General features: G+C 42.9%; 1 protein-coding gene across 1 annotated transcript in view; it reads right to left on the bottom strand.

Annotated features, from left to right (window-relative positions):
- Window positions 1–7,330, bottom strand: part of TRPM7 (transient receptor potential cation channel subfamily M member 7) — a 72,277-nt gene extending 64,947 nt beyond the window's left edge. The window contains 1 exon segment of the mRNA XM_048481851.1: window positions 7,023–7,330. Within this exon segment, the coding sequence (XP_048337808.1) occupies window positions 7,023–7,025 (3 nt within the window). The 5' untranslated portion in view covers window positions 7,026–7,330.
- Between the last annotated feature and the right edge of the window lie 10,914 nt (window positions 7,331–18,244).

The raw sequence follows: 18,244 nt of genomic DNA, 5'->3' as shown, positions 1-18,244 counted from the left end.
TGCTCAAACTGGAAATGAATTTTTAATCTCAAGTTCAGCAACACATTCAATTTCACTGCCAACTCCCATTATTAAATCTCTGCATCAGACTAGCAAGAAAAGGCATTTGTTTCTTTGAAATCAATGTAAAATGCAAGTGCTTCAGCCAAAACAGAAGTGAACTAAAGGTTTTGACAAAGCAGATCTTGATACATCAGACAGAAACAATCACTGGCTAGAAGAACAGATGAAGACCACAAGAGTGGCTCTTATTACCAAAACCACCCATAATAGTGTCCCATCCTACAAAACTGCTCTTGGGAAGAACTGTTAAGTCTGAAGTGAATGCCGGAGTTTTTAAAAAATGCTGTATTTACCTTCTCTATGTCACAGCGCTCTAACAATTGTATATAAATACCACTAGCCTTTCCTTGCTCCTGCCATTCCATGCAAACCCCCATATACTATCTAAGAAAAAACTAATTTTAACAAACAAGTAACCATGTTTGTCCACTGGAACAAAATTCAAAAAGACAGGAATATGTCACCTTCATTAAGGCCAACCAACATCTACAACCCTATATATAAGCTTTTGAAGAACACCAAACTATCCGGATCTTCTTGGCTGGCCCTCATAAAGCAACGGTTGTTTATTTAGTTTTACACTGTTCCTAATAATGCGGAGAAAGAAGTCAGACCAAAAGCTACTAGCCGAGTATACAGCTTGTAAACAAGTTGCCAAAAAAAGCTTGCATTCTTATCGTGTCAAGTTAAGCACTTGTGAGCGTCCGGAGGAAATGTGCATGCTTCAGATTATTGCGGACTTCTCAATATGAGCAATGAAGTTCCCTGGACTGAAGCCTATTGAGCACATGTATTCCTACAGGGAACTTTGAGATCAGTCGTGCATTACGCACTTAACAGAAAAGCAGGCCTTTCGGACAAGCTGCGTTCATCAAGGCTGTTATTACTTTTTAATGCCAACGCGAAGGCGCCATCAACTTAATAATCATAGCAGAGAGACTAACTGCCCTGAGGAAAACAGCCTAGGCGATTGATTTTATTTTAAACGAGTTCATAATTTTTCATAACTTATTTACACAACATGAAAAAAAACCTCATGCTGAGTCACGCCAAATGAAAGAATCCACTGAATGCTGCCAGCCTGGTGCCGATTGGGAAAAGGTGAAATGAATTCCAGTTAAAGCTGTCTGCTACATAAAGGGTCCAAACAAGGAAGTCTTATCAGACCATCACAGAGGCGATTATCTATACTGAGGACAAGGGGTCACATTTTAAAATGTTCCCAAGTATTTCCAACACCCACAATGAAAACAGAGACAGTTAAATTATTTCTAAGAAGTTTAACCTTGCAATAGCTTTGAGCCTCTATATAAGCGACACACACAATTCTGCAGATGCATGAAGAAAATATCACTTTCGTCATGGAATAGTTGCATTGACTTTGAGAAATAGCTGACACAAAGTTTCTCATCTGATTTACTCTCTGCAGGGCTATTTCTTTACAGTCTTTTAGAATTAGTTCTTAAAGAGATATAACTGAAATAATTCATTTCCTACAAAGAGAGTTGCATTATAAATTTCAAACCATTTGAGAACACTTTGTTTAACATGTGTGCTAATTTTTTAAGGAAAGCACAATACAAATATAGGTAACACTTGAAAGTCACCCTGATTGGACTTCTATATGCTATTTTGAATTAACTGCTAGCATGCACACACACACGAAAATTACCACTTAGTCCATAGGTGTCAAACTCGCAGCCCTCCAGAAGTTGTGGACTACAGTTCCCATCACCCCCTGCCAGTATGATGCTGGCAGGGGATGATGGGAACTGTAGTCCATAACATCTGGAGGGCCATGAATTTGACACCTGTGACTTAGTCCAAGTCACATGGTGCGCCAAATATTTAGAAAAGAACTATTTGTCACATCTAACTTATTATTGAAATTTTAAAATATGCAGGAATTTCATAAAGGTACTCCCCTATGCAAGCACTGGGTCACTACTGACCCATGTGGTGATGTCACATCATGACACTCAGTAGGCACAGTGCATCTACGGGGTGGCTTGCCACTGCCTTCCCTGGTCACCTACACATAAACACACACCTAAAGCAACTAGAATGAAAGCAAGTAGAAGTATACATCCTTTTCAAATTGCTTCTGGCATAGTTTCATTTAACAACTTTAATGAAACTAGCAATTTGCATTATTAAATCCTGTTTGCTCAAATCACTTAGCCTGGGATAACAAACCCTGAATTCACTAATGTATACAGAGCTGTAGAGAGTGCATGCGTGCATACGTGTGTGCGTTGTGAAAGCTCCACAGAAGGGTAGTTCCTAATTCTGACTTGCATGTCCCGCTGCCTCCAAGAAATTAATGGCCTGACCCTATCCAGTGTTAGGTGTACTTAAAATTATTTCAGAGGGCATAGGTGCACTTAACTCTGCACTGTGAGATAGTAAAGTGCACTTTGCATGAAGCCAGTGACACCTTTCCATCTTTGTCACTGTGCCCAAGTACATATTGGGAAACACAGCAGGAGATATTTTACTTCCAGAAAAATCACAAAGGATGGAAAAACTGCATTAAGAACTCTGTGAAAAAAGTGAAACACAATTGGATTGAAGAAATGTACACGAAGAACTGAAACCAACATGAGAATGCTTCCTGCATTATAAATTGTCAGTCTTGTACTATAATCCTAAATACACTTTCTTAGATGTGAATTCTGGTCTTCCAAACAAGCCTTTTGTCAGTAAATATGTTTAGGGAGAAAGCTCTAACTTTTCAGCATGTAGTGGAACCTTCCCCTTCCTGCTTAAGTAAGTTCTACAACTGCTATATAAAGTTTCCCAAATTAAGGGAGATGTACAAGAATGTTAAAGGGTTGTGGGAGCAGAAGTGACGTAGGAGGTTAAGAGCTCATGTATCTAATTTGGAGGAACCAGGTTTGATTCCCAGCTCTGCCACCTGAGCTGTGGAGGCTTATCTGGGGAATTCAGATTAGCCTGTGCACTCCAATACACGCCAGCTGGGTGACCTTGGGCTAGTCACAGCTTCTTAGAGCTCTCTCAGCCCCACCTACTTCACAGGGTGTTTGTTGTGAGGGGGGAAGGGCAAGGAGATTGTCAGCCCCTTTGAGTCTCCTGCAGGAGAGAAAGGGGGGATATAAATCCAAACTCTTCTTCTGCCCCATAAAGTCCCAACGAGCTGAGAGAGACCCCTTACTTGGTTGCTCTACAACTGTATTTGTAACTGGCTTGGAAATGTAAGGGGCTGATCGATTTTGGGGATGTCTCCTTTACTTTGGGAAACTGCAGGATCCAAAAGGGGAAGAAAATGACCTCCATGGAACTAATTTTAGGAACATGTCAGAGAAGCCCATTTCCGTTTTAAGAAATGCTCGCTTCTGTGGTACTGTGGCTGATCCCATTTTGGAGTGTGTTCAAGGATTCGGAGTCTATTTGGCACACAAAATATACTCTCACAGAATCTAAGGGTTCCTATGAGGTCTGAGTTCATTTCATCACCCCCTACAGAAATCTACATCACGTGCGCCCAAAAGAGAGGCGGCAAAAGAAGACTTTAATGGGTCTCTCTGCATGGTGGTGTGCGGAGGGGACACAATTATGTTGACAAGAGTACAGAAAGAGCTCCCTCCTTTGCCTTAATTTGAGATGTGGCCTCAAGGAAAAGGTGGAGATGTATTTAATGGGCCAGACACTGAAAGCATCCCTCCTTTAGATTGTAAATTCCTTGCAGACAGGCACCCATTTTTGCCTTTCACATAAAGACATCTTTACACCACTGGATGTTTGAGAATTAGCCAGAGCACATATTTTTATTACAGCTTTCAAGGTGTGTAAATCTTAGTTTTGTACACTTTTCACTTTTTATAAACTTGTGCACATGAACTGATGAAAGATAAGTCTACAATATATTGTCAAAGGCTTTCACGGCCGGAATCACTGGGGTGCTGTGTGGTTTCCGGGCTGTATGGCCGTGTTCTAGCAGCATTCTCTCCTGACGTTTCGCCTGCATCTGTGGCTGGCATCTTCAGAGGATCTGATAGTAGGAATGGAAAGCAAGTGGAGTATATATACTGTGAGGTCAAAAGGTGAGGCCCTCTGAATAGAGTAGCCTGGCATGTGAGTCACAAAGAAGTCTGTAGCCTGGGAGTAACAATGACTGTAGCCCAGGAGTAACACTTGCTTTCCATTCCTACTATCAGATCCTCTGAAGATGCCAGCCACAGATGCAGGCGAAATATCAGGAGAGAATGCTGCTAGAACATGGCCATACAGCCCGGAAACCACACAGCACCCCAAGTCTACAATACATTGTTCAATAATAACAATTAAGAACAGTGAACAATTATGTCACTAAGCTAAAAATACAGGACTGGCTATTACACATTCATGGGCAAACAGATGCTTAGCAGCCATTACCCATGAATGCCATGTATGTGAGAGATGCCTATGATTACTCAACAGTATAGAGCCCAGCACATGTTCAGAGGTTCTGCTGCCTTTACAATATGATTTGGGGAGGGTAAGCCTTAAACTAGGTTCTGGAGATGAATACAAATTCTGATTCAAAGCTACGCTTAGGGCTAAAGCATGCAGCACAGTCTTTAAATTCTAATTGTAATAGGATCCCGGTTTTAAAGCGCATCATATACTGAGACCCCTATATAGCACCAGAGCCTACACAGGTCCAGCAAAACAGTCTCTTGTGATGTAGGAGTATGCACTGGTTGACAGAAAAAATTCACAGGATCCAAGAGCTATATGACATACACCATGGTCTTCTTTACATATCAAGGTTCATGGACTCAAACCTGCCTAGAAGCCTTTACCCCTTTATGTCATATGTCTCAGCACTGCCTGTGGTATGGCAACTACATTTCTGCCCATTCTCAGAGGCTAATAACCTTTAACAACACCAACAAATAATAGTAACTAGGGAACATTCCAGGACAAAGTAGGGATTGACCAAAAGCCTGCCCCCCCCCTCCCCACACACAAAAAGCAGTCTCAAATTGTAAGCTTTTGGGGGCAGAGTCCCACATTTCCGGCTTATAGACTAATACAATGGGTTTACCTGCTGCCTACTTTGACTGATGGCAGCCCTGAGGCAGGTCTTTCACAACACCTGTTCTTCAAGATCCCTCTTGGCAGGTTTTCAAAACCTTATTCCTTAAGGCCATGCGAATAAGGATGAGCAATGATTATTCAAAGGTGAGACACTGCATAGCATAAGATGGAACTCAAAACCCTGCGCTGAGGGTGTCACAAACAGAACCGCCAAGTAGACTACTCCGGGAAGAACGCTGTCTTTTTATTGTGTAAATATTACATCGGTAATCAGCGTTATCTATATAGGGCAGTGATGGCGAACCTTTGGCACTCCAGATGTTATGGACCACAATCCCCATCAGCCCCTGCCAGCATGGCCAATTGGCCATGCTGGCGAAGACTTTGATATGATAATCTATAACAATTCCGTATCCTGGAGATATGATTATACCACAGATATAGGGAGTCGGGTCACTGGCCTAATTATTGTAGTCCTCAGGCACGTCTTTCTCACCACTGCTCTCCAAACGCCATCAAGATGATAAGCGGGTTGCCAAGAGCTTAATCTTAAGGCCACAAACATGAGGATGAGCAATGGTTATTCACTGCCCAGGCAATTAGACTCTGTATATTCTCAGAGGCTCATCATCTTTAACAATACAGGCCAGCAAAAGATACTAAGCCACATTTTACGTGCAACCTCAACTCAAACTCATCCTCAAGATGTTGCACACAGAGCAAGCCTGAACACTCCTTGGCAGAGGGGCCTGTCTTTTTTTTTGCTAAGGCGTCGAACCATGAGTCAACTCCGACAAGTAGTAGCTTCCCCAACACTTTCCCCCCCACCTAGAAGGAAGATCAGGTTTCCAAAGCCTTTCTCTTCCTTGCCATATGCAAAAGGATGGGTAATGATTCATTCAAGATGTGGCAACCGTACCGCTCGTTCTCAGAAGCGCATGAGCCAGACCCCTACTAGGAATTAAGCCAAGTTCTAGGCATGATCTCAGATTGAAACTCACAGTTAGAGCGTTGTATGCATAACGATATTCAGACTGGAACCTCCTTGGGGCAGGATCCTTTTTTGGGCGGGTGGGATTTAATCTACTACCTTCCCTGACCTGGATCTTTGCCCACAGTCCTTTAAATCCGACCCACATCTAATTTACAAGTGGAGGATCAGCAGTGGGTTTTTAATTACAAGACTGATTTATGTCAAGACTGTTTGTGGGCATTTTTGTGCCCTGAAAGGAAGGCATGAAGCATATGTTGGTTTAGACCTTAAGCTATTAGGATTGTAAATTGCTTTAGAGAAGAAGGTCATTATATAACTGTTAGAAATCTCAGTCTGAAATATCAGTCCAACAACAGACATCAACATGTTTTTGATATCACAGCGTTGTCTCTCCAGTAGCAGACTGAAAGGAAAACTGGACTGTTAAAAGTTGCTGCATTTGTTAGCATTTGTGAAGTTGCCACCCTAATTTGCCGTTGCACGTTTGAAATTATCCATTTTGGGGGCATGTTTATGGTATGCATTTAGTAAGCCTGAGGATGCAAATGTTTTTGTTTGAAGTGTTGGTTGCATCCACCCCAATTCTGCATCACGGTGCAACCTCCTCGGGGCAGCATCTTTTTAAGGGGGTGTGAATGTACTACCTGCCCTGGCCTGGGGCACCATCTCCCCTCGGCTTCCACCCACCTCTCCCTCAGCCCGGGGAAAACCTCCGGAGGGAAAACCCAGATACCATCCATGCCAGGAGTCAGAGCTTTGGCCCAGCTCCTGGCATCAGCTTTCCCCAAGTTTCCCCTCAAGCCACGAGCATGATCGAAGGGGGAGCGAGCAGCACTCTGCACGAGCTCAGAGCCCCGTCGACTTTTGCGAGCATGGAGGAAGGAGGCGCTGCGAAGCCCTCTCTTTCCCCCTTTCCCCTCACCATTCTCCTCAGGGTCGGCGGCTCCGGCTCTCCTCCCGCCTTGCGATGAGGGCGGCAGCGGCTCCTGCTCGTGGTTCGGCTTCGGCGGTGGCGGGGCCTGTCTCCATCTATCGGCGCTCAGCTCGGAAGCTACGCGGGGCCTGGCGGGAAAGAGGAGGAGAAGCAGGCCGAATCCCCGGGCTCTCCAGAGGCCGCGAGCCGGCGAGGGCGAGAGGGCGGCCGCGTCGAGGGTAGCGGTGGCGGCGGCGACGATGGCGGTAGCGGCGGCGGCGGCGGCGGCAGGAGAGGCCTGGCGGCTCTTTCTCATAATTGTGCGACTGGGCCGGCTGGAGCGCAGCGGCGGTGGCGCGTCCAATGGCGCCGCCTCCCCTCAGCCGGGCCGGCCCTTTTCGGGCCCTCGTGAGGCGTTCCCCGCGCTGAGGCGAAGGCGGGCGGGAGCTGAGGGGGAAGCCGGGCTCGTCAGTAAGGAACTCTTTTATAAAGTGAGGAGATATTCCTTCCCCCTGCACTGTATTTACATTGTTATTGACGTTATTACATTTATTATACTTATTTTATTATTATTATTATTATTATAGTTATTATTATACTTATTTATTATTATACTTATACTTATATATTATTATTATTATACTTATTATACTTATTATTATTATTATATTGATACAAAAACAGTTATACACAGCAAACAAGACCAATATGCTGGATTTTGTATTACATCACTTATTATTATTATTATTATTATTATACTTATTATTATACTTATTATTATTATTATATTGATACAAAACAGTTATACACAGCAAACAAGATCAATATTACATCACTTATTCTTATTATTATTATATTGATACAAAAACAGTTATACACAGCAAACAAGATCAATATGCTGGATTTTGTATTACATCACTTATTATTATTATTATTATTATTATACTTATCATTATTCTTATTATTATTATATTGATACAAAACAGTTATACACAGCAAACAAGGATCGGCAATATTCAACATGCTTGTGTCGCTTATTATTATTACCTATTGATTACAAAACAGTTATACACAGCAAACAAGATCAATATGCTGGATTTTGTATTACATCACTTATTATTATTATTATTATTATACTTATCATTATTCTTATTATTATTATATTGATACAAAAACAGTTATACACAGCAAACAAGATCAATATGCTGGATACTTTTTATTATACTTATTATTATTATTATCATCATCATCATCTTCTTCTTCTTCTTCTCATTTTGGCCTTTTAAACATGTTTTCCATTTGTTGCTGAGCTTTGGTGCATTGTCAACCGACACAACTCAGCCAGGAAAGAAAGGGGAAAGGGGGCTCCCGACTGGAGGCAAATAGCACGATTGCTGTCACATCTGTGTTTTTCTTTTCTTTTTAATTTTTTTACTGTATCATTTGAATTTTACAGTTTATAATAATTTCCTTCTTCATACATTTTCAAGCAATACATTTTCCCCCTTTTTCTCCCTCTCCCCCTTTCATCTTCCTCATAGTTTTGTCACACAAACAGCAGTAAGAGTTCATTTTCTGTAGCCTCTTCTCCCATATTTCTTCATTGACTCGAGCTTCTTTCATCCAGTCCATGTATATTATCCATATCTTCAAAATTTCATTCTGTTTATCTTGCCATGTCTTATTTTTGGTTAATATATCGAAAATATCAAGTGTCACTTGTTCCCAGATATATTCTAGCCATTTCTGAAGTGTCCATCTGTGTTTTTCAAACTGGAGTATTTTAATCACCAACTTGTTTCAAAGTGACGGGACTTCTTCAGTCCAATTCTAGTGCAATCCCACAGCAGTATATCAAATCCGATTATTGTTTAGCAAATCCCAGCTCACAAATCTGGACCGCACAGACTCAGATCCTGCTGATTTCTGTACATTCTTTTCTATATCTTTGTGGTTGAAATGTGTCCCTGGTAAGAGATCTCTTTTGGATGAGGAACATTCTCTTCCATAAAAGATAAAAGCTCTGTCAGCTGTAAACAATAAACCTTATTGTGGTTCCCCAAAGGCACCTTTCCTTTCTATGTTGAAAGTGGTAGCACACTGCAGCTATATCCCAAAATATTTACTTGCAGAGTTTATGAAAAGCATTTGGTCATTCTTAGTTTATTTCTTTTCTGCTTTTCTGCCCAAGAACCTTTCAGATATCCCAGGCTGATCTGATCTCATCAGATCTCAGAAGTAACCAGCGTTGACCATGGCAAGTAATTGAATGGCAGACCTCCATTTCAGCCATCCCTTTATTGAAAACAAATGTAATGTCCATTGTCCAGCAAACTGGTGTACCAGGAAGTCCTCTACATGCCAGTAAGTATGGTTCCATTTATTTTGTTAGTTTTATTTATGTATATTTTGCTATGCCAATAAAGGTTTGACTGACTGACTGACTGACTTCTATTCAACCCACATAATCTTGCTTTATTAAAAAAAAATGCACATTCTTAGGTGTCAGTTTTTATCGATTGATAGTTCCAAACTGACAGATCTTCCAGAAGGGTAACGAGATACACAGCAGAAGTGAGGAAAAATCAAACCTAAACAGAGAAAAAAATTGCACTCTGCTGAAATTTTTCCCGTGAGATAGTCCATCAGGTACACTGAAGCTAATCTCAACCAAATTGTCCTAGGTCTGGGTATCTCTTATCTTGTGGGTTTATAACTTACTAAACCGGTTGTAACTTGATCTTGCTGCAATACAGCAACCACACATAGCAAAAAAAAAGAAGCCTCTAACGTAAATGTGTTACGAGGACAAGGGGCGATTGTACCAGAAACGCACCAAAAAACCAAACAAACAAGGAAAGGGGGCTTCCTTCATGCTGATAAAATCGCTGTACAGTTCAGACTTCAAATTTCAAATTTGCTGTAACCAGAGGCAGTCATGCCTTAATAATAACATTTTGTTTCCAGTGGCTGTAAGAGCAAGTTATATGCAGAAGAGAGGAGAAAGAGCATTTAGCAAAGTACAAATTAAGTGGGGAGTATTCCAAAGTGGTCCCCATGCTAGAAATCAGAGGGTAACTTTAGGCCAGTCACTCCTAGCCTAAAGAACCTCACTGGACTGTTGTATGGATAAAATGGAGGAAGGGAGAATCATGTATATCGCTGTGGGCTTGGAGAAATGGAATAAAACTGGAAGCAAAGAAGTACTACTGGGCTAACACGCCAATTGCCTAACTCAGTTTAAGGAAGTTGTGTATCTTAAAAATACAGAGTGGCATACAAATAGTTAAATCAAATCAAGGTTTAACACTTTGCAAAAGAGCAAAATGTACTTCATTTTAGCCAACCAATTTTTTTCAAGTTCCTTGATGTGCATGTTTGCCAAAACAAATTTTAACAGCGTGGTCAGATGTGAGAACTGGATCGTTCTGTGGAGTGCTGTTCATTTTAATGACTGGCATCAACTTATATTTGCTTTTCATCCTACCATTTTTTTATGTAAGACACGAGATAACTGTTCTTGGAGACTGGGCGAGTCATTTTCTGCTGGGTAATTTCCTGGAAGACAGGCTTGTAGTAGTATATTGGGGGTGTAATGTCCTTAGAGTTACACCTGGGTGGCACACAAACTTCTACTACAGCCCTAGTAACAAGAAGGTTACACCATATGAACTAGGCTATGGCTAGGTATGCCAAACGAATGCGTCATAACTTTTAAGTGTTTTCCTGTAGCGTCAAGCTTACATAGGGCCAAGTCTCCAAGAGAAATTCTGAGGGCGTTTACCTGGAAAAAGTAAAACTGCTAAGTCATCACGTAATATGGGCAATTACAATCATGTTAAATTATTCTTGGTAAGGCCTGGCTTTATGATGCTTCTGCCTTGCCTCCTCTTCAAAAATTGGTTTACAGCCTAAAACGTATTGTAAGAACTTGTCCAATGGTTGTTTCTCAAGGAAAAACCTTGTTCCTTCTCCCAGTGCTCTTTGTAGAATAAGAATTCTTATATTATTTGATGTATATATGCTGTGCATTAGTAAGAACACCTAGATGTGGACCTTCTTAATGAAAAATGTTAATATCGCACCTCAAAATCCCACAATGAGTTCTAAAATTGTTTGGAACTCATAATTATCCTAATTCTTGCATTCAGAAATATTGTGAGACCCATCCATTTTTTTGTTAGGAAAGAAAATGATTTACAGCCCAATCCAGTGCTGACGGGAGGGCAAGAACAGCACTGTGACACCGCCCCATCTTCTCCAAAGTGCTTTCCTGCCGTGCGGGAAGCCTGAAAAAGGGAAAACAAAACACTTTCCCATAAAGGAGAATAGAGACACAAAAATTGTGACATAGAAAATGTTCAGAGAAGGGCAATGAGGATGATTGAGGGATTGGAGCACCTTCCTTAGGAGGAGAGGCTGCAGCGTTTGGGACTCCTTAGTTTGGAGAGGAGACGTCTGAGAGGGGATATGATTGAAGTCTATAAAATTATGCATGGGGTAGAAAATGTCGACAGAAATTTTTTCCTCGTAATGTTTAGGTGGAATTTCTTTTTCTGTGCTTTGAATTCACGTCATGAGCTATCCTGTGTCCCCTCATGGCAAAAAATGGGGCTTGTGCTTTTTAGAACAAACAAGACATGCCATTGGTTAGTCTAGCTCAGTATGGCAGAGAAATTGCCTTTAACTGGAAATGCCAAGATTGAATTTGGGACCTACTACATGCAAAGCAGGTGCTGTGCCTATGAGTCACAACCCCTCCCTGAGAACCACGAATTCCTGTTCTCCTTGAAAATCAGATAGCTCAGGGGAGCCACTTCCACGTGCAGCTTCAAAGGCAGTCTTCTGACAGCTTTCAGAGGAGATGAGGCCTATTGTCATTGTCCCATTGCAACTATTTGCCAAAAGTCTACTTAGAAGAGTTTGGGTTTATATCCCCCCTTTCTCTCCTGTAAGGAGACTCAAAGGGGCTTACCATCTCCTTTCTCTTTCCCCTTCACAATAAACACCCTGTGAGGTAGGTGGGGCTGAGAGAGCTCTGAAGAACTGTGACTAGCCCCTTCCCTCCCCTCCCTTGCATGCCACCCCTCACTCACTCCCCTCCCCCTCCCTCCGCTAGGGTGGGTGGGCCATGTCCAGATGCTAGGCCCCCTTCCCCTTCCTCCCTTGCATGCCTCCCCTCCCTTGCATGCCACCCCTTCCTCCCCCTCCCTTACATGCCACCCCTCCCTCCTTCTGGTGAACTGAATTACATGCCAGCTGCAACTCTAGACTCCAGAAGCCTGAATTGAATGTACCATGCTTGGAGAAGTACCATCCTGAATGTGATAAATGAATAAAAATGAATATTACCAAATAACCCAAGGGGCTACAAGCCCTCGCCACATAAAAGATTCTGCAACATGTCCCAATGGGGAAAGGAGGCAATCCTAGCATAGGCCCTGATCCTCAGTGCAAAGGAATCCCAACCATGCTAACTAATAATCAGAGCTATGAAAAAAATCTCACCACTGAAGATCATTGAATGCAAGGGAGGGGAGGGGCCGGCATCTGGACATGGCCCACGCACCCTAGCGGAGGGAGGAGAGGGAGGGGGAGGGTGCCGTGCAAGGGAAGGGGAGTGAGTGAGGGGTGGCATGCAAGGGAGGGGATGGAAGGGGAGGGGAAATGTCAGGCAGGTAAACTGGTTTAGGGAAATTGAAAAGTTATCTTCCCAGGGCTGGTAAAATGACAGACTGAACCTGTCCCATGCTAGAGTATCCTGAGCAGGACTAATTTGCTTTCACTGATATGGCATTTGACAAAGTAGGCTTTCCTGTAGAAGTTTAGGGAAGGTATATGTGGAGAACAAAGGCGGCTCTCTAAAGAGTAAATGTGCCTAAGCTCAGGTGAGCTATGTACCAAAGGAACTGTACCAAACTGGAATGTGGACATCGCCCCAATACCAAGAACAGAGCTTGAAGAAATCATCTTTTATAGGCAAACATTGCTGGAACATAGTATTTTCAAATTGTGCACGGACAGTCAAAAGTTCACACCACCAGGAATACCCCTGACATTGTTTATTTTCTTAGAAACTTGTGAATCATCAAAATAGACTAATGCTAGAGCAATCCAGAGAAAGAGAATTGGGAGAGGAAACCACTCAGCCAAATAGAAAGGCTTAGAATTGACAGGGGAATTCTCCCCTGCCTTGCAGCAACAGTTCTGATATGGCTGTGGGATCAGTAGCCTCTGGTATCTCTCCTGAGAAAAGGAATAGAAAAGAACAGTTTGAGTTTATATCCCCCCTTTCTCTCCTGTAAGGAGGTTCAAAGGGGCTGACAATCTCCTTTCCCTTCCCCTCCCCCTCCCCCCACACAACAAACCCCTTGTGAGGTTGGTGGGGCTGAGAGAGCTCCAATAACTGTGATTAGCCCAAGGTCACCCAGCTGGCATGTGCTGGAGTGCACAAGCTAATCTAGTTCACAAGGTAAGCCTCCACAGCTCAAGTCGTAGAGTTGGGAATCAAACCCGGTTCCCCAGATTAGAGCGCCCCTTTTCTTAACCACTACACCACGCTGGCTCCCTAGCTTCCATCTTCAAAGGAACTGAGAAGACATGGCTAGCTTTTTATCCTTTTTTTTAATCCACCAACAATACTGTTAGGAGGTCTCCAAGGAAATGTCTTCCTCCAAAAGAAATGCTAGCATGGTTGGCCCATGCCTTGCCATGTTCTTTTCTGGTTTAAATCCACACATTCTGATGAACTACTGAAACAAAAGAAAGCATCTTGCTTCTAATCTAGGTGTGAATGACCAGTAAGACTGAAGTAAACCATCTTCCTGAAGTGCTCTTTATCTAGAGCAGGGAGGGGCAGACAGTTTTGTAGAGGCGTTAGAGATTGGCCCAGCAAAGATAGACGCTTGTAGAACTGAGAGCTCAAATTCTTGTTTCAGCACAACTTTAAACCTGGGAGATAGCATGGCTTCGGAAACAAGGCAGCAACCTTTGGAATATTAATGCCTTGATGATGCCTTTATGAAGAGAATATGGCTTTTAAAACAAGCAGCAAGATAAATTATACCTTCAGACAACCCCCCCCCCCCCCCCCAAAAAAAAATACACACACCTCTCCTGACTTGAAAAGAGTTAAATGTAGGAACAGAAAGAATGGATGGGAATACAAAGGCATAAAAATAGGGTTGGGGAGGGAGGAGTTGTTTTTTTGGCTGTCAAATCACAGGTGATATATGGATGCCTCAAAAGTTTTCAAACCAAGGCTGATTCCGCATGGGCCAAAAACAGCGATGTGAAAACGGTGTGAAAACAGTATAAACCCTTTTACACCGTTTCAAACCCTTTTACACCATTTTCACACCGTTTTCACACTGCTGTTTTTGGCCCATGCGGAATCAGCCCAAGAGACATTCATCATTGCCCTCCACTGTCTGTAGTTTCCAGGGCTGGCCATGCTTAGCATCTTAAGTTAGCTTGGGCTACTTGGGTCAGACTGGTATAATTAGTCAGATTTCCCTAATTAGTCAGATTCTGTGTGGTCTACAACCTTATAAAGGAGTTTAGGAAAGAGACCAGGAAGAAGAAGAAAAATCTACTCTGAGGGGTTGTAATCATGCTACTAAGTTCCCTAAACTCAGGACCATTGCTGGAAATGGGCTGATAATTCCAGCAGGTTCATTTATGTCTTTTGAGTCTCCAGTGAAACAACAGAGTTCTCATCCCCAATGCAGTGACTTTTGGTAGATTCGATAAAATTCCCTATGAGGATAGACTTTGCCCATGTGAACTGAATGAAATCGGGACAATTCAACAAGTCCTCTTGGCATCCCCAATTCATGCCTTTCATAGGAAAATGTATATGTCTCCCCTCCTTGTTGGGTTAAATGAAAATTCATTGGCGGGTTTGATGAACTACTTAATAGTTTGAATCCCGGTAGTTTAATTTGTGAAAACGTTTCTAACTTTTTAATCTCTGTTATAGCTAAACGAAACCAACTTCTGAAGTGTTGGTAGACTGAATTAATCCATCTTATTAGGTCCGTACCAGTCAATCTTATTTCAGGTTGAATCTTCTTTTTATGTTTTGTATATAAATTTAAATTTTACTGTATTCCTAATGCCAATAAAGGCTGTGATGATGATGAAAAAAGTTCCCCTACTGTATTGTCTCTCCCTGACACTTGGTAAAAGTCTTTCTACTCTTAGGATAAGAAAGATGCTCACGAAAGTGCCTTCACGCCAGCTGCCTGGTGTCTGCATTCCCATTCTTCTTCCCTGATAGATGCAACATGATGTTAAGGGTGCTGGATTCTCCCCAGGCCTTTTTAAAGGTCAGTCATTTTTTGGAAATGTCAGGTTAATGACGATCCTAGGCCTGTTCTGCACAGGACCCCGCAGCAACTGCACATCGGCATATATGATGCTGGTGTGGTCCTGGGACCGTTCGCATGCTGAGGTGCGAGCGGCCCCAGAGCAGCCACGGCCCACAGAGGTGTCTCCATGTGGAGGCACCTTCATTTTGTTTCCCCACACTTACCTTTTCTCCCTGTGGAGCTCCGCAGGGACTAGGATACATGCCCACGCTGCCCTCCAACCCCTGGGGGTCAAACAGCAGTGTCTCCCCGTGTCTGCGGAGCTCCACAGGGAGACAAAGTACGTGTGGGGAAAGCAGGAGGCACCTAAAAGCTGCATCTCCAACCCGGTGCCATTTGCATGGCGCCGGCTGGAGCGTTTCCCCTCCAGTTTCTGGGGGAAAGTGCAGCGCTGCCTCGATGCAGAGTCAGTAGCCGTGTGAACAGCGCCCTTTAAACAGTGTTTTTACTGTTCCAGGGGTGCTGTTTTTGGGCCATGTGGGGTGGGTCCTAGAGAAGTTCTGCCTTGTTGTTTAAAACTCCCAGACTAATCTTAGCAGGACATTTAAAAATATTTCACAACGCTATCAATGGAAAAAACTACTTAATACCTTAATAAGCTTAGCATACTTGGAGAGTGGGAAACCAACCTTTCTATTGCATAGTTTTCCAAGTTACCAGCTGTTTATGTTTCCATCTTTAAAGAAGAAAGTTTTCAGAGTACCAATTAGTTGTTAGCAATCTCCCAAAGTGTTAATTCTGTTTCCTAAACCTCGTTGACTTTGTCGCCCTTTTATTTCCAACTTTTGACACTCTGAGAACCATTCCCAACAACACAGGCTTCCTTCTCTTGAATAAATGGTATATATGAATGTTAATCTCAGATCCTAAGCGCAGTTATACCTTTTAGAGTCCATGCAGGTTAATGGGCCTAGAAGGAAGTAACCCAGTTTAGGACAACATTGTAAGTAAACACATGCACAGCAGCCTTTCATAATAGCTGTGGGAAGTCTGGTATGCAGTAGTAATAAGGTCATTGGAACCTATTTTTTCCCATTTTAAGTTGTTCCACATTCTTGCCAAAAACTGTGTAAAATCAAGTTGGCAAGTATTAAATGGAATGCATTTATAGCTGTTCCTTGCCCTGTCAAGTGATTTTGCAACTTAAAATCCAGAAAAGGGGGGGGGGATAGCATTGACCAACTCCTCCAGCCTTTCCACAACCCCCCACCTGGATATGGTTGGTTTCCAGACAGTAACCAAATAAACCTGGATTTCAGAATGCAGACAGCTCGATTCAATAGTGACAGGTATGTAACCTGAAACTAATTTCAAGTTCAGTGACATTTTTTTGTGTGCCGCCCTGACATGCAGAATAAGGATTGCTATAAATGCAGGATAATCATCCGCTCCATTTTTTGTGCTTCACAAAGGGGGTGAAGACGGATGTGTTATTAAAAGAGCAATCGTGGCAGAATCTTCACCTGCTATGTGAACCCGGCTCATCTCCACAGCGCAGCTTAGATGATAATCACATATAGGGGAAGGCTCAGAAAACTCAGCAATGAAGGAATAAGAGGGGAAGTCCTCCTATGGATTAAAAACTGGTTGAGAAACAGGAAACAAAGAGTGGGTGTAAATGGGAAGTTCTCACAATGGAGAGATGTCGGGAGTGGTGTCCCCCAAGGATCCGTTTTGGGACCAGTGCTCTTTAACCTATTCATAAATATTATGACCCTGGAAGTAAGGGGTGCGGTAAGCGTGATGGTGGCCAAAGTTTGGCAGATGTGATACCAAATTATGTAGGGTGGTGAGAACCACAAAGGATTGCGAAGAGCTCCAAGCGGACCTTGATAAATTAGATGAGTGGGCTCAGAAATGGCAAATGCAGTTCAATGTAGCAAAATGTAAAGTGATGCACATAGGGGCAAAAAATCCAAACTTCACATACACGCTACAGGGGTCAGTGCTATCAGTCACAGACCAGGAAAGGGATTTAGGCGTCTTAGTTGATAGTTCCATGGGAATGTCAACTCAATGCATGGCAGCTGTGAAAAAGGCAAACTCTATGCTGGGGATCATTAGAAAAGGAATTGATAATAATAAAACTGCAAAGATTGTCAAGTGCCCCTTATATAAAGCAGTGAGATGCGAGCACTGCGACTTGGAGTACTGTGTCCAGTTCTTGGTCGCCGCATCTTCAAAAAAAGGATATTGGAGGGAGATAGAAAAAAGAGGTGCAGAGAAGGGCAACAAAAAGGATGATTGAGGGACTGGAGCACTTAGCCTTTCCCTATGAGGGAGAGGTGGGCTTGCAGCGTTTGGGACTCTTTAGTTTGGAGAGGAGGCGGCTGAGGGGGGGATATGATATGAAGTCCTACAAAATTATGCATGGGGTAGAAAATGTTGACAAGAGAGAAATTTTTCTCTCTCTTTCTCACAATGCTAGAACCAAGGGGGGCCATTCATTGAAAATGCTGGGGGGGGAAGAGAATTAGGACTAATAAAGAGGAAACACTTTCCTTTCACGCAACGTGTGATTGGTGTTTGGAATATGCTGCCACAGGGGGGTGGTGATAGCCACTAACCTGGACAGCTTTAAAAGGGGCTTGGACAGATTTATGGAGGAGAGAGTTGATTTATGGCTACCAATCTTGATCCTCCTTGATCTGAGATTGCAAATGCCTTAACAGACCAGGTGATCGGGAGCAACAGCCGCAGAAGGCCATTGCGTTCACATCCTACATGTGAGCTCCCAAAGGCACCTGGTGGGCCACTGCGAGTAGCAGAGAGCTGGACTAGATGGACTTTGGTCTGATCCAGCTGGCTTGTTCTTATGTTCTTAAGGCTGAATATTGAATTCCCTCTTTCCCTTCTTTC

This window comes from Sphaerodactylus townsendi, linkage group LG17, assembly GCF_021028975.2.
Source record: "Sphaerodactylus townsendi isolate TG3544 linkage group LG17, MPM_Stown_v2.3, whole genome shotgun sequence".
In the NCBI taxonomy this organism is placed as follows: domain Eukaryota; kingdom Metazoa; phylum Chordata; class Lepidosauria; order Squamata; family Sphaerodactylidae; genus Sphaerodactylus; species Sphaerodactylus townsendi.
The sequence above is the reverse complement of the archived record's forward strand: the minus strand, read 5'-3'. Positions and strand labels throughout refer to the sequence as shown.